The sequence below is a fragment of the Artibeus jamaicensis genome, unplaced genomic scaffold (assembly GCF_021234435.1).
Source record: "Artibeus jamaicensis isolate MK-2021 breed Jamaican fruit bat unplaced genomic scaffold, CSHL_Jam_final contig_402, whole genome shotgun sequence".
NCBI classification, from domain to species: Eukaryota; Metazoa; Chordata; class Mammalia; order Chiroptera; family Phyllostomidae; genus Artibeus; species Artibeus jamaicensis.
The window spans coordinates 5,682,257-5,696,508 of NW_026521818.1; the positions used below are offsets into that span (position 1 = coordinate 5,682,257).

The window sequence follows — 14,252 nt, forward strand, 5'->3', positions numbered from 1 at the left end:
AAGGATGCTGTTAAAGTTTAGGCATCATTTACATGAAAATATTGGTTCACGTCTTCGACAGACGATGGCTGACTCCGGTCAGATTTTTATTTACTGCCGTGTTTTCGTTTTCTGAGTCATCTGTGCCCCCCCGCCTCCTCCTCTCACCTTTTGTGCCTGAGCGGTCTCATGTCTCTGCCCTTAAACATGCAGTGTCTCTACCTTGGACGCACATTTTTCTGCATATTTTGCAGAAAAGAAGTAAAAGGAGAACCAATTATGTATTCTTCATTTGCCATGCTGCCTGACATTGTTAGCCTGTGTTTAGTTCTCCTTAGGTTATTAGAGTTAGAGAAGATTTTAGGCCTTAAATTATTCAAAGTTCCTTATCTTACACATGGGCAGACGAAGGCCAAAGAAGTTGGGCACCAGGGTGTCACTACAGTGCAGTGAGCACAGAGCTCCGAGGTAGGACAGACCTGAGTTTGAATACAGCCTCCACCAGTTACCAGTGGTCTGACCTTGGACAAGTTACTGAATCTTTCTGAGCTTCCTTCCATCACTCCTTTGTGAATCGATAAGGTTATGGGAAGGATTATACTCATGTAAACTCTTTTTACATGTATTGAATGTATCAGTGTAAGAATTGATAAACAAAGGAAATGAGATCATGTAACAAAAGGGCCCAGGAGTGTCCACAGACACTCAGTTCGTATGTGGGTCTGTGCCTAGGGTCACAGAAGTGGTTAGAGACTTAAGTAGGGCCGAAACATGCCTCCTGACTTCAAATAGCCTCTGACTCACTCCCGATCACCCTTCTGAGCCCAGGGCCAGGGATTATTTGTGTCATCAATCTTCCTGGCAATTTATCATCTGCTCATCCTCACAAGCAGGGTAAACTTCCTGGAATGGGTGCAACTAGTCAAAGTCGGTCCTTGAAACAAGTCATGCCCCCAAGCCACTGACACCTCTACTTTAATTCTAAATAGGTTTTTTTAACCCAATCATAAAGGTTATGATCCTATCCTTTTCTTTTTTTTTTTTTTTTGCCATTGAATCCCTATGGAAAAGAATGGTGGATGAGCGAATGATTCCATCTCCACCGACATGCATTTGAAGTCCTGAATTCTAAGTGATGTGAAGGGCAGCCTAGAATTGTTGAGGTGCTGGTTCTCCTTCAAAGCACTTTCGGTGCACAGGCCAGCCAGCACCTGCTTCGTCGACCTGTGCCGGAAAGTTGTCCGACAGTTCGGGCTCCCAGGTGGCACTCCGCACTGCCTTCCCTCCGCTACCAATGCCTGAAGCCATTCTTACACACAGTGACCTCTGAGGACTTAAACAAAATTAAATTTTATTCAGTGGTACTGCTGGGGAAACAGAATAAGCCTAGTAGTTCACAAGCTGAGGGGCAAGCCTGACTCACCATAAACATCTTCCTATGCCTCTTACCACCTCAGGTCAGGAAACTAATTGTTTTGGACCCTAAGAAACGGCTGACTACCTTCCAGGCCCTGCAGCACCCGTGGGTCACAGGTAAAGCAGCCAACTTTGTGCACATGGACACAGCTCAGAAGAAGCTCCAGGAGTTCAATGCTCGACGCAAACTTAAGGTAACGTGGTATTTGTTTCATCTTGTTGTCTTAAAAAAGATATCTCTCTTATCTTGAGCTGTTAAAGATAATTCCACCACTCTTCATCTAAGACTATGATCCATCTCCTATAGTGACAGGCAAAACCCTGCTTTCAAATCCCAACCATGCTGGTAAAAAGCCACTTCTAGTCATAGAAGAACTCAGAAGAACTCATTGTTAGTAAAAGGAGAAATATGTTACATGTTGACATTTACTCACCAAACACATGATCACTTCTCATTTACTTAAGCCTGAGCTGCTTAAATAGCAGAGTCGTGGAAATTATTTAGAAAGTTTTCTTCTTCCTAAATATGTGAACATTGGGAAACAATCCTTAAAAACTATATTTTGTGACCCTGGCTGGTGTAGCTCAGTGGATTGAGTGTGAGCCTGTGAACCAGAGGATTGTGGTTCGATTCCCAGTCAGGGCACATGCCTGGGTTGCGGGCTAGTTCCTAACAGGGGACACGTGAAAGGCAACCATACATTGATATTTCTCTCCCTCTCTCTTCCGCTCTAAAGATAAATAAATAAAATCTTTAAAAAACTATATTTTGTAATATAAATAATTAGCATACTTGGTAAAAATTTAAATAATTCAAGTGATGTAGAAAACTATCAATAAAAATATCTCTTGATAAAATATATATGGAATAGAAATTAGGTGCTCTTCTCTTACATGGTGGTGTTTCAGTTTAGCTCTATATACAGCTAAACTGTGAATCTTTGGTCTCAGAGAACAGCTGGAGGTCAGAAAGTGTTCCAATGTCATCACTTACAAGCTGGTACCAAATAAGCCTGAAGGGCCTCATGGTTAAATCAATTTAAAATACCCTATATTAAATAACCTTGACTTAGCCCAGGATTTCTCAAATAAACCTGAGCATGGAACTCTTACCTCTATAATACTTATTAAACATCTATGGAACTTATTAAACATCTATGTTTCCTGAAGCAAATACTTTGGGAAACACAGCCTAAAATTTTTGAAACCCAGCAATTAATGGACAAATGCATTTACTCAGGCTTTCAATTGTCCTGATGATTAAATACACAGATGGGCTTCAGATTAAAGAGATTTTTCTGTTTATTCTCCAGAGTTTTTGTATGACAATCTTGGTACAATAATACTTTGAAAGATCAAACACTAACATGTAAAGCAAACTCCCTGAATGCAAAGTTGAGACCAAGCTCAGAGCTGGGATTTGAGTGGAGGGGACACCTGACACTTTTCTATTTGTGATCAGGCAGCAGTGAAGGCCGTGGTGGCCTCCTCCCGGTTGGGAAGCGCCAGCAGTAGCCACAGCAGCATCCAGGAGAGCCAGAAGGCCAGCCGAGAGCCATCTCCAATCCACGATGGCAATGAAGATGTTAAAGCTGTTCCAGAAGAAGAGGAAGTTCAGGGAGATGGGGCCCAAGTGGCAGTTGAGAAGGCAGAGGCCGAGCCGATGAAGATGCAGGCCGAGGGGGCAGTTGAAGATGCTGTTGTAAATGCTCCCGTGGCCACCAACATGGTGCCCGAGGCAGTAGAGGCTGGGATCAAGCTGCCTGACCCACAAGTGGAGGAAGGCCCAGCAGAGGAGAAGCTGAAGACTGCGGAGGAAGAAGCTGCAGCCCCCAAAGAAGGACAAGAAAACCCGGCTCTGGAATTCGGAGCTCAGCAAAATGAAGTGATCCTGCCAGAGTACTAGGTGGCTTCCTCCCAGTCCAGAAGCCAAATCCTGGTACACGATGCATTTTTGTCCTTCAGCAAGGAAGGTGTGGAAGCATGATATGCACTATAGTAATTCTGTTTTCGAGGTGCAAAAAATACATATATATCAGTTGGTAATCCTAACTTCAATGCATGTGACTGCTTTATGAAAAAATAGTGTCTTCTATGGTAAGTAATGGATACCTAATACTGATGAGTTAAATTTGAAATTGCAAGTAAACACAACATAACATTTTAAGACATGCATTTTCAGGGACCAATAGCACACATTTGAAGTAAATATTAACAAAGGTTTTTTTTTTTTGCTTTGAAAACCTAACCGTCCTCTACCCTTTGGATTTCCTCATGAGGCAGTCAGTGATCCCTTCGGACTGTTCCTCGGCCGGTACTAGGTAGTGCCCTGATGTGGGCCCCTGTGCCGCTCACACTTCACTTGTCATGGGTTCCAGCTGTTTACAAGGAGATGGTTATACATTACATATGTAAACACATTTGGTATGTGCAAAAAAAAAAGAAATTGAAGCATACTTTAACGGGCCATGAAACCATATGCTCCAAAGCTTGTGTGAAGAATGCTTTTTTATTTTGTTCTTATTTATATGAACTGTATTACTAATAAGATGTCCTCCTGATGGACAACACTTCAGAAAGAATAAAGAATTTTAGGGAAGAAAAGGAGGTAAGACCAGAACAAGGCCAGGACTTGGAATAACAAGATTGACTCCTTGTCATTTTTCAAATAAAATTGATTTATTAATGAGTTTGTACAACTTTAGGGATAGGAGCATTTTTATAGATAAAGTCTATAATTACTGAGTTTCAAATATTTAGAAAAATCTATTCCATAGGCTGGTGCCAAACTGTCTGAATAGAGCAGAAAGAGTATTATTCCAAGATCTTTCATTATTGACTTTACTAGAATAAGGAAACATTTTTGTTTATAAAGTATTTTTCACTTCAATTGACAGTTATTTAGACATACTGCTTATAAACTAAAGATATTTCTGAAAAGCTAGTGTATCTTCTCACACTTGGAATCGAAGTGCCCACATTTTGCAACATGGTTTAGAATGTCTTCATGTCAATTTAGGACAGTGAAACTTTTTATTTACCTTGCAAAACAAAAATAAAAGAAACAGAGAATAAAACCGATTTCAAGTGAGGCTTGAGAAGCTGTAACATTAGACTTGATACTTTACTATGATTTTTTCCAAACTATATTTCTTTGATTTTCATATGAACACTTTTCCCTTATAGAAATCACATTAAAATTCCAAGTACCTCAGACTTATTTCTAGTTTGAAATGAAATAAACACTTTTATAAAATCATTATGCATCACAGTTTAGTACCTTTCCTTAATTTCAAAAAAGAATTATATTCAAAGGACAAGATGATAGACAAGAAAAATGGCTATTACATAAAAATCCTCATCCAAAAAAAGAGACCTTGAATTCTTTTGGTTCTTCCTCAAAACTATTCAATTGGAAAATGAAACAAAATCTCTGGTTCCTGGGGGCGATTGGACCTGAACAGGCTTTCTGCCTTCCAAGCACAAATCTTCATTTACTGCTGTCCTCCGGAGAATAAAACAAGGTAGGATTTCTCATCTTTCCTAGTTCAGAGGCCTGATAGATCACCAACATGGAGAACATAGCCCTTAATTAAGTCACATCATCTGGGCTCAGAGCAAGATTTTTTTTGTTTGTTTTATCATATTAAGTACTAGAGACTACTTATTCTCTTCTTCTGTGTTTCTGTCCTTTGTCTCTCTCAAATTTTCCATTTTAACTATTATGAAGGGCTCACTATTGTTAACTGGTAAGAATGACTTTTTTACTAAGCATTGAGATTTTCATTAAAAAAGATCACTTGGCATACTTTTTCCAATGAGACTTAACAGGTCTATATTGTAAATGTTCCATACATTACAAACTGGAGGAAGAGAGGGGAAGAGCTCCTACGAGAGAGTGGTCATTCATCGGAAAGACCAGAGCCTCTCGCCCCGCCCAGCCCACACCCAGGTTGTTCCAAGGGCAGTTCTGTCATCCCGACGCTCGGGGCTGACTGCATGGTCGGCCCCGTGGACTGTGGGAATAGCAAAGGAAACAGCACAGGAAGTGCCAGGGCCGACACGTGTGTGAGTTTAAGTGAGTGCACATGCCTATTCCTTGGTGACTACTTGACGGTGTGAGGGTAATTTCCTTTGGTTTGGTTTGGTTTTAATCTGTAAATTGTACTCTTTAAAAAAATCCATGGGAGTTTTAAAGTTTGACTTGGGTGTTAAAGATTAAGTCCTGACAATGCCTAAATAGTGGCTAATTTAGTCATTTGAGTGGAAAACAAGTCAAACTTTCATAAAAATAGGTCCTTTCAGCCAAAAGACTCCAAGATTTCATAGAAATACAACCTAAGGATAATTAATTGGGTTAATGTTTTGAAAGCACAGCAAGCATTTGTATATTATTTGTTGAAATGGGATGGATTATCTTTCTCAAAGATTAGCTAAATAATGGCAGATAAACTGTAATTTGACATACTACTTCATAATGTTACCCCTAATTGACAATAGTCAAATTATATTTAAAGCAAAAGAATTAAGGGAATTTCAGCAAAGAACAATAAATTATATTTTGTGTCTTAGAGCTGACAGTTATGATAGTACATTATTAATTTTTGTTTTCAGAAATGTTCAGATGCACAGCCTAGACTGTTTTTCCACGGGGAAAGGCAGTCTTCATCTCTCCCCTTTAAGAAGACTAATTGGAATCCCAGCGATTTTTCTCAAACTATAAGAGCTCGTTCATTCCATGAATACATAAATAAGGTAGAAGTTAGAATAATATGGTTGTAAAAGTTATCATCTAGAACAAGCATTCTCTAACATAAATATGATGCAAGGCACATTATTATGTACTTTTAAATTTTCTGTTAGCCACACTAAAAATTAGATAAAATTTAACTGCACTTTAATCTGATAGATCCCAACTGTTATTTCAACATATCACCAACATGAAAAATTAACACTTTAAAGTTTTATTTTTATACTGTCTTCAAAATCCGGAGTACATGTCACACCTTTAGTAAGTCAAGTGCTCCGTGGCCACGTGTAGCTAGTGGCTACCACATTGGGACAGCTCCGTTCTAGAGTGATTTTTAAGCAGAACGACGCCCGAATGTCTATGCTTAGGTTACAGCTGCCGCAGTTTTCCACCCAGACGAGCGGGTAGGAGGCCAGAAGGAAAATGTTTCAGACATGTCTCAGACTGAACCAGGTCGACACTCCGTTGGCCACTTCTGCTCATTCGCGTGCTTCAGAGGACCGTCCCCCAACATGCCTTTTAGGCAGCAGCACTTCCCTGGGCATTGCCCGACTGTCCGTTGGCCACAGCCCCTGTAATCCCTTTGGGCCCTGGAATCTCGCCTACGGGCTAGTCTCTCCCTAGTACTGCCAGGCAGCCAGGAGTATTCTCGTGGAGCCACATTTTCTGTGGGCGAGCCATGGGTCCCCATGCAGGAAGGACTGTGTGCAGAATCTTCATAGGATTTTGTAAGCCTGGCCTGGGTTGGCAGCTTTTTATTGTTGCAGGCAACAGTTCCTTCAAGAAATCTACCAAAGCCTACCAAATTGGCATGACCGAGATCACCCACTGGGGATGAGTGTCCCCAGATGTGACTGTGACCGTCAGTGGGCATCTTTCAGGTTTTCTTAGAAGGACTTAATCAACACTGCCATCACATACGGATCCAAAAGACTTTTGGGTATTTCTCACATACTGCTGTTTTAGAATAATCCTCAAGGTTCTAGAGCCATTTTTAGTGGCAGTCTTAAAAAGAAAGAACAGTTTGCCTTCTGCTGTGACCTTAATTACATAGCATTTTAAACATATTTTGTAATTTAGCATCGTTAGTAATTCCTATTCCCAGTGTCACAGGCAAGGTAACTGTGTGTGGGTTACCTACACACTGAAGATTTAGAGTCATTTTGTTTCATAATTTCATAATTACAGGGTTTTTTTTTATAGAATCATCTGGTTGCATTTCAAACTGGAAAAACCTACAACTTCCAGAAAAGGCAAAGAACAAAATTTGTAAGCTACTCTGTTTTAAGATTGTTCTTGCAAAAATATGCAAAAACAAAAAAGTCAACAAAGTGAATCAGCACTGGCTTTTTCTTGATGAAAGTCAACTCCACATATAATTGACATAAATACACTAAGCAGAGCCAATTACATAATTACAATGCCATTATGTAATTTACTTGTCATTACAGAGTATTCAGCATACTACTTCAGAAGGTGAAAAGTTTACAGACATTTACCTACATAATAGGATTTGTAAATCCTTGTAATTACTGCCTATTAGGTCATATTCCAATTTTCTTAACGCTCGTCACTGACATGTTTCCGATCGGGGTTGTGGTGAACATCTGCACACTTACTGGTTAAATGCTGCTTAATGGTTAGACGCTGTGTGTGTCTTCAGTGTATTTTAAAAACATTTATGCACATATAATCTCAATATTGGTACAATATGCATAACCACACAATAAGCAGAAATGTACCCAATAATTTTCTGTAATTTTTTTCAAAGTCCTTTTTTCCCCTGATACAACTTAGAGGAATTTTCTGATTCCTTGACAAATAGAGGGAGAAAGAAAAAAGACCACAGGAGAGGTATTAGCTCTCCACCCATGGCAAACAAGTTCAGCATTTTCTCTTTCTATATCCTGATACAGTAAGGACCAGTTTTCCTCATACCTGTCAGATATCACCTGACACCAGATAATCTAGATCACAAAGTCCAACCATTTCTGTCCTTATCTTGGAGAGCAATTACAAACTTGACTAATGTATTCTTCCTTGTTTAAAATCCAATTCCTAAATGCTTGTGATATACTTGAGAGGACTGGATTGCTTGACTTGAACTTCCTTCACTCTCAGTTTTTTCTCTGTCACCTGCCCCGGAGGTCCACCTAGGGCAGGATGCAAGTTCGTCCTTGGCAGTGGACCAGCCGACCCCTTCATAGGAACCAGACATCGCTCTAGTGAAGACTCCAGGCATCTGACCTGGTTGAGCTCAAGTGAGCCAAATGGAAGAAAACTTCTTCCCATGCTCTGGTTGAAAGCGATGCTGCTGAATCTTGGTATATTGTCATTACTCATTAATGGAATTCCACTGATCATTTGCTCTCCCCAGTACCTTGGTTTGCTACCACTTGTCCCGCATCTTTGCTTTGCTCCATCTCTCTGGCCATCGGCTGCCCTCGAGGACAGAGAGACCCTCTCTAAAACCCTGACGGGAGTGCCCTGCACTGGATGCAGAAATGGGAAGCCCTTGGCAGCCCAGAATTTAGTCTGAAACTAAACAGCAGTGATGACTAGAAAATCACAGCATTCTTTTTAGTAGGTCTCTCAGAACATTTTGAAGAAATTTTGTTGTGAACATCTTGACCTGGAAAATCCACGGATATGGAATATTTATATCCATGGAATCTTTGCTGTGGCTCATTGTATTAAAGATGATAGGGATTTCATTTCAGTCAGATTAAATGATAATCTTTATTTTCCATTTAAAAGATAATTTCAAGCTATTCAAGTGCAACAGGATGGTGTCAGAATTCTGATGGCTGTGTTCCCCCGAGCACGCTCTCCCTGACAATCAGGTGCAGATGACAAAAAATTTACTAGGTTTTCTCTTTCTCTGTCTTTTCCTTGATACACGGATAGTAGTTAATCTGGTCTGTCAGTGATACAAGTAAGTATGACTGTAAACTGAAAACTGTCATCTCATAACTGCCTCCTTTAACCTGACCTATTTTAGAGCCCATCTCATAGCTGATATGCAGTGGCACTGGGTAGATAGCGTACTCATGAGTTACAGTTCCATCTACATTTACACTGTCAAGGCTATTGTTTATGTCAGAAGTTCCTAAGCTGTTTCCGCTCGTGCAGTGTCTCAGTAATATTTCCATGTCCCTCTAAAACCACCAGAATTACCTAACATCCATTTTTTAAGTAGTTAGAGCTGAATAACATAATAATAGAACTGCACTCCATGTCTGACAGAGGTTGCTGTGTCCCCCTTGAAATTCTAAGATCTCCTATGAGTTCACTGAGTGGGAACAGCAGACAGGGATTTAAGTGATGCCTTATGCCCAATGAACGCACAGTATCAGGGAAAAGGGATTATTAGTAAAGGGGTCAGGGGCTTTTGTTTGTGCTCTTTCTTATTTGAATGCCAACATCCTTTTATCTATGGCCTTTCTGATATACATATAAAACGTGTGCATTTTTTTAAAAAGTAAGTTTCACATAATTACCTAACGAAATAAATTTTAATCTCCAAAGATCAGTTTTCAGGAGTCAGGCAAACTATGGTTCACAGACTAAATCTACCAGATACCTGTTTTTTTTTTTTTTTAATAAAATTTTACTAAACCATGACCATTCTCATTTGTTTATATATTGTCTGTGGTTGCTTTCATGCTTCGAGTACAGAGCAGTTTCAACAGAGGCCATATGGCCCAGAAAAGCCTAAAATGTTTATCTGACATTTTACATTAAAAATTAATGGGGGAAAACCCCCGATTTTTCAATGGCACCCTATGCCTTTTGGTGGCATCTAGGAATGCAGAATCCGATGCTCCAGGGTTCTTCTCCTTCGCTGAAGACTTTTACTGCTGTTTGTTTCTTTGGAAGGTAGGAGAGCTTGTTTCTCTTGCCAGTGGTCCCACCACGGTGATTGTGCTGGAAGGAAAACTTAGAAAAGTGTCCCTACAAAACTAAAAATTGCATCATTCCTGCAAAAAAAAAATTGGACTATAAATTGATTTGGGTGAGAGAGGAATTGAAAAGCTTTCTACGCTGGGAATGTTTTAGAAATTTGATCCTTATCTTTAAAACCGTGTAAATATTTTACACTGGTGTTTTCGTTCACATTGAAGTCAATCTGGGGATGTTGCTTAGTTAGCTAAGAAATGAGAGAGCCCTTTGGTTCTGAATCCTTCAGAATAGTTCCAGTTCTTTTTCTGTCAGTTGAATTTTCATTTAATCACTTTTAGGAAATCATGGGCCATGTTATAGGACCTTCTGTGACGACTTGCTAACAGTCAGGTCTTTCGTGTAAGAAGGCTACTTTTTAATCCTCATGTTTTTCTGAGTGTTATGTATTTCAATCCTCTGAAAAGAGGGGGCCCTGGATGAATGTGTTTTTTTACTGTTCTTACCTATTTAGAAATCCAAGAAGGACCCTTCTCCTAGTCTCTTTTTGTCACAGAGAAATTATTTGTTCTATAGTATCTGCCTTAAAGGAAGCTGGCGACCCAGATATTGAGAGAATTAGGCATGCGTGCGTGACCTTTGTGTTTGACTTGGAACATCTGCAGCCAAAGGTTACAAATGAGATATTGAGTAGAAAAACCTACTATGGGCTTATTATTAGGAATACCTAAAGTTATATGACTCTAATGAGACAACGTACTGCCTTCTCTAAACTGTTGCAGCAATTGATAACATGACATAACTCTTACAGGGAGAGACCTGGTTCTTCTTGCCGATGCCGTGAAGAAGTACAGATCAGCAAATGTGTTAGTATGCAAGCAGAATTTATCGGGGATATGTTCGCATGGAAGAGAACAGCCCTTGTAGGGGCTGGGGATGGGAGAGGCATGGGTTCAGGGCAAAGCAGGGTAAGGGCAGCCAAAGGCCGGGAGGCAAGCGTGCCAGGTTCTTTGTTCTGAGGACTCACATAGTTGGCAGGATGGCATTGAAGAAGTTATATATTGATTGACAGGTAGAGACTGAGCCAGCCTTGGGGAGGGAGAAGACTTGAATACCCAAAGTAGTTAATAGGCTTCTCCCTTTGGTCACTGTGGGCCTTTTCCAGCCTTTCAGGCCCTGGGATGAAAGCACCCAGTTCCAAATGCTTTCTTTCCCAGATGGTGGAAAAGATGTAAGAATTTCAAGGGCTTCCCTCCTTCCTGCCTTGGTTTTCCTTCTGGCCGCTCATTCTACTGCAACATCACCACTGGGACACACTGTAGAACGTGGGGGGAAAAGAGATGAACCGTCTGCCAGCTTCTCTCAGCTGATGTGTGTAGGGGGGAGAGAATTAGAATGGAAGAGGGAAAAGATAAAATGTAGATTAGGATTCCACATTACTACTGCTCGTTCTTAATTGCTCAGTTTGAGGGCAGTTGTCAATGTATTGAAATGAACATTTCTACCTTTCTCTCAATATCAGGGGTGCCTTTTTCCCTTAGAAATGAATAGACCAAAGTCAATGGCTAATTTTCCTCTCAGAACCATTTTAAACAGTGGAGTTTAGGGGATATTAGGTCTACATCACAAGCACACTGTGAGGAAATGATTTGCTGATTTTGAAGCTTCCAGGAGTAGCCCACCCCAGGAACCCATTTTCCTGTCGGCTTTCACTGAGAAAGAGTTTAGTACAGTGAGGGAGGCAGAGATGAATTCAGTGCACTAGAAGTGAGCTTCATAGCCGCAGACAAGTAACACATGGAGCCTGCGCTATATTTAGTCAGGTAGTAAGTCTTCTGGGATAGAAAGAGAAAGAGCTCCCTTCTGCCTGGAATGATCAAGGAAAGCTTCATGGGAACACAGGCTGGATTTGAAGGGTGGGCAGGGTCTTTGCAGGTAGGGAAGAGGAAGGGGTCAAGTTTGGCTGAGAAATCTAGAGTGACAAAATGCAAGGCAAAGTGGTGAAGGAACACTTTGGGTTTGAAAGGCTGAAATCTAAGGGAAGTGCTGCTAAGTCTGAACAAGTTTCAGACCTTGGGCAAAGTTGAATTAGACAGACCTTGCTCCTTTCTTATTCTGGGTAGACACTGTGCATTTCCTCAGAGTACGTAGCCCTCTGTGATCTCCATACTTTACTATGGGATAATTTGGCATATCCCTAAACAGGATAAAAATCACTCGAGACAGCAAAGAAATGTTTGCAAGTCACCAGCTGAAGCAAAGACTGCATTGGTTTAGCTAGGTCTCCACTGACAAAGCAGAATAATGACTGATCATCTAAGTAAGTTTTGCAGAACTCCAGTATCTGATGAGCTCTGTGACTAGAAATCACCAAACAACTTGCTAAAGCTTTGCTAATGGAGGCCCACATCAAGGTTACCTCTGCCGTAGTTATTTTAACCCTTCAGAAAAGATCTGACCCAAAAAGGCACTCCCCGCAGGAATTGACACAGAATTATACCTGCACATTTAGACTTCAAAAGATAACCTGTACCTAAAGCTAAGTCTCAGATGAAATTTTAAATGTTCACAACCGCTTCCCTCAAACATCAAGCTCATCCTGTTAAGTCCTTTCTTCTTCATCCCTGTCTTGCCCCTTTACACCCCCTTCTATAAATCCCTTCTTGTATCATTCATTGCAGGAAGTATTTCACAACCATCTTCAAAAAAAAGTTACTTTTTAAAATATTTACCAATGAGGATCAGATTAGAGCAGATACACTGTTAATCATCGGGCCACCTTGCTCGTTTTGGATCCTGTCTGTGAGTTGTGATTGGCTGCCCTATTCTGGGCAAACCAGAGAAGGAACGAAGGTCAACTATCATCTGAGAGATAGAGGAGCAGCTAAGACATAGAGACCGGGAGGTGCGGAACATACAACTTAGCAGGCATTGAGAAAGAAGGACTTCCTACCACAGTTCCCCAGGCTCACGGGGCATTATCCACTATGTCTTTTCAGTCCAGGAGAAATTTGTATTCCTGGATCGTGAAAAGTGTACTGGCCTAAACAGACACAAGCATCTCAGTAGCAGCATGGGGGATTCGATGAATGGGTCCCATTCTATACAGGACACCTATGTCTCCAAGGAGCTTAGATTGCAAGTCATTAGCCAAAAACAAGTACGTGTAGGGTTTGGAGGACAAAAAAAAAAGTATCACTATACTTACCCAGGCAAGATTGTAGGTTACCTCCCCATCTTCTGGTTGAAAAGTATTGAAAAAGGAGCTGTGAACATTTCATTTTTAAAACTTGTCAAAATGGTGCTATCGACTCCTTCATACAAAGATATATTGAAATTTTTTTAGGTAAACATGTAAGTTTGACCCGGCCACAAATGTAAATAAAGAAAATGTTTGTAGAGAACTCATCAAAATTACACCCATTTGCTTTTGACTGAGCTGCCTTGCTCTCCAATGAGAGTCCCAGCTGCCAACAGAGGGGACACGACAGACTCACTGGCGCCCTCGGCAGCCCAAAGCCGTGGGCAGACAACATCAGAGCCACAGACAACTGTGGCTGCTTCTCGGTCTTGGGTTGAACAACCTGACTGAATGACTAAATAAGCTCATTTTTTGATGTTTCCCAGGAACATAAAGGAAGGATATGCAACGTGAGACAAAATGGATATCGGGAAATTGTTGAAACTGACCTTAGCGAGGGCCAATGTTACTTTGTGTAGTAAGTCACCCAGATGTGTCAAAAGACCATGCCAAAAGCAGCATATATCTAGCTGCTGGGAAGTCTGTAAAGCAATTTGCATGTTCGATATGGTAATAAATCATCTAAGAACCCACCGAAACTTTGCATTCTGTGCTTTGAATGTTGCCACAACTCGAGAGTGACACAACAGATATTTACCTTACATCCGAAATATGGGGTGGGGTCCCATTCTCTTGGAGACAATGATACTCTAAGTTTCGTAGCATTTTAAAATGCTATACAGTGATGTCATTAAAGTCATAACACCATTAAAGTTAAAAGGGGAACTTAGTAGTAGTCATTTAATCCAACATAGTCATTTTGTTAGACACATGACACCCGAAAAGGCCACACACAGTTAGTGTCTAAGAGAACAGGTCTGGTCGGCCGTCTCCCAGCTCAGTGCACTCACCCCTGGGCAGTCAGTGCATGCGGCACAAGGTAAATGCAACAATTCACACAAAAAC

At 40.8% G+C, this 14,252-nt stretch overlaps 1 protein-coding gene across 2 annotated transcripts in view; it reads left to right on the forward strand.

Moving 5' to 3' along the window:
- The window catches only part of CAMK4 (calcium/calmodulin dependent protein kinase IV), a 206,262-nt gene extending 192,377 nt beyond the window's left edge, over window positions 1–13,885 (forward strand). For both annotated transcript variants that reach the window (XM_037167062.2, XM_053665324.1), the window contains 2 exons: window positions 1,437–1,589; window positions 2,858–13,885. In XM_037167062.2, coding sequence (XP_037022957.2) covers window positions 1,437–1,589; window positions 2,858–3,301 — 597 coding nt within the window. In that variant the 3' untranslated portion in view covers window positions 3,302–13,885. The remainder of the gene's footprint in view (window positions 1–1,436; window positions 1,590–2,857) is intronic.
- The last annotated feature ends 367 nt before the right edge of the window (window positions 13,886–14,252 follow it).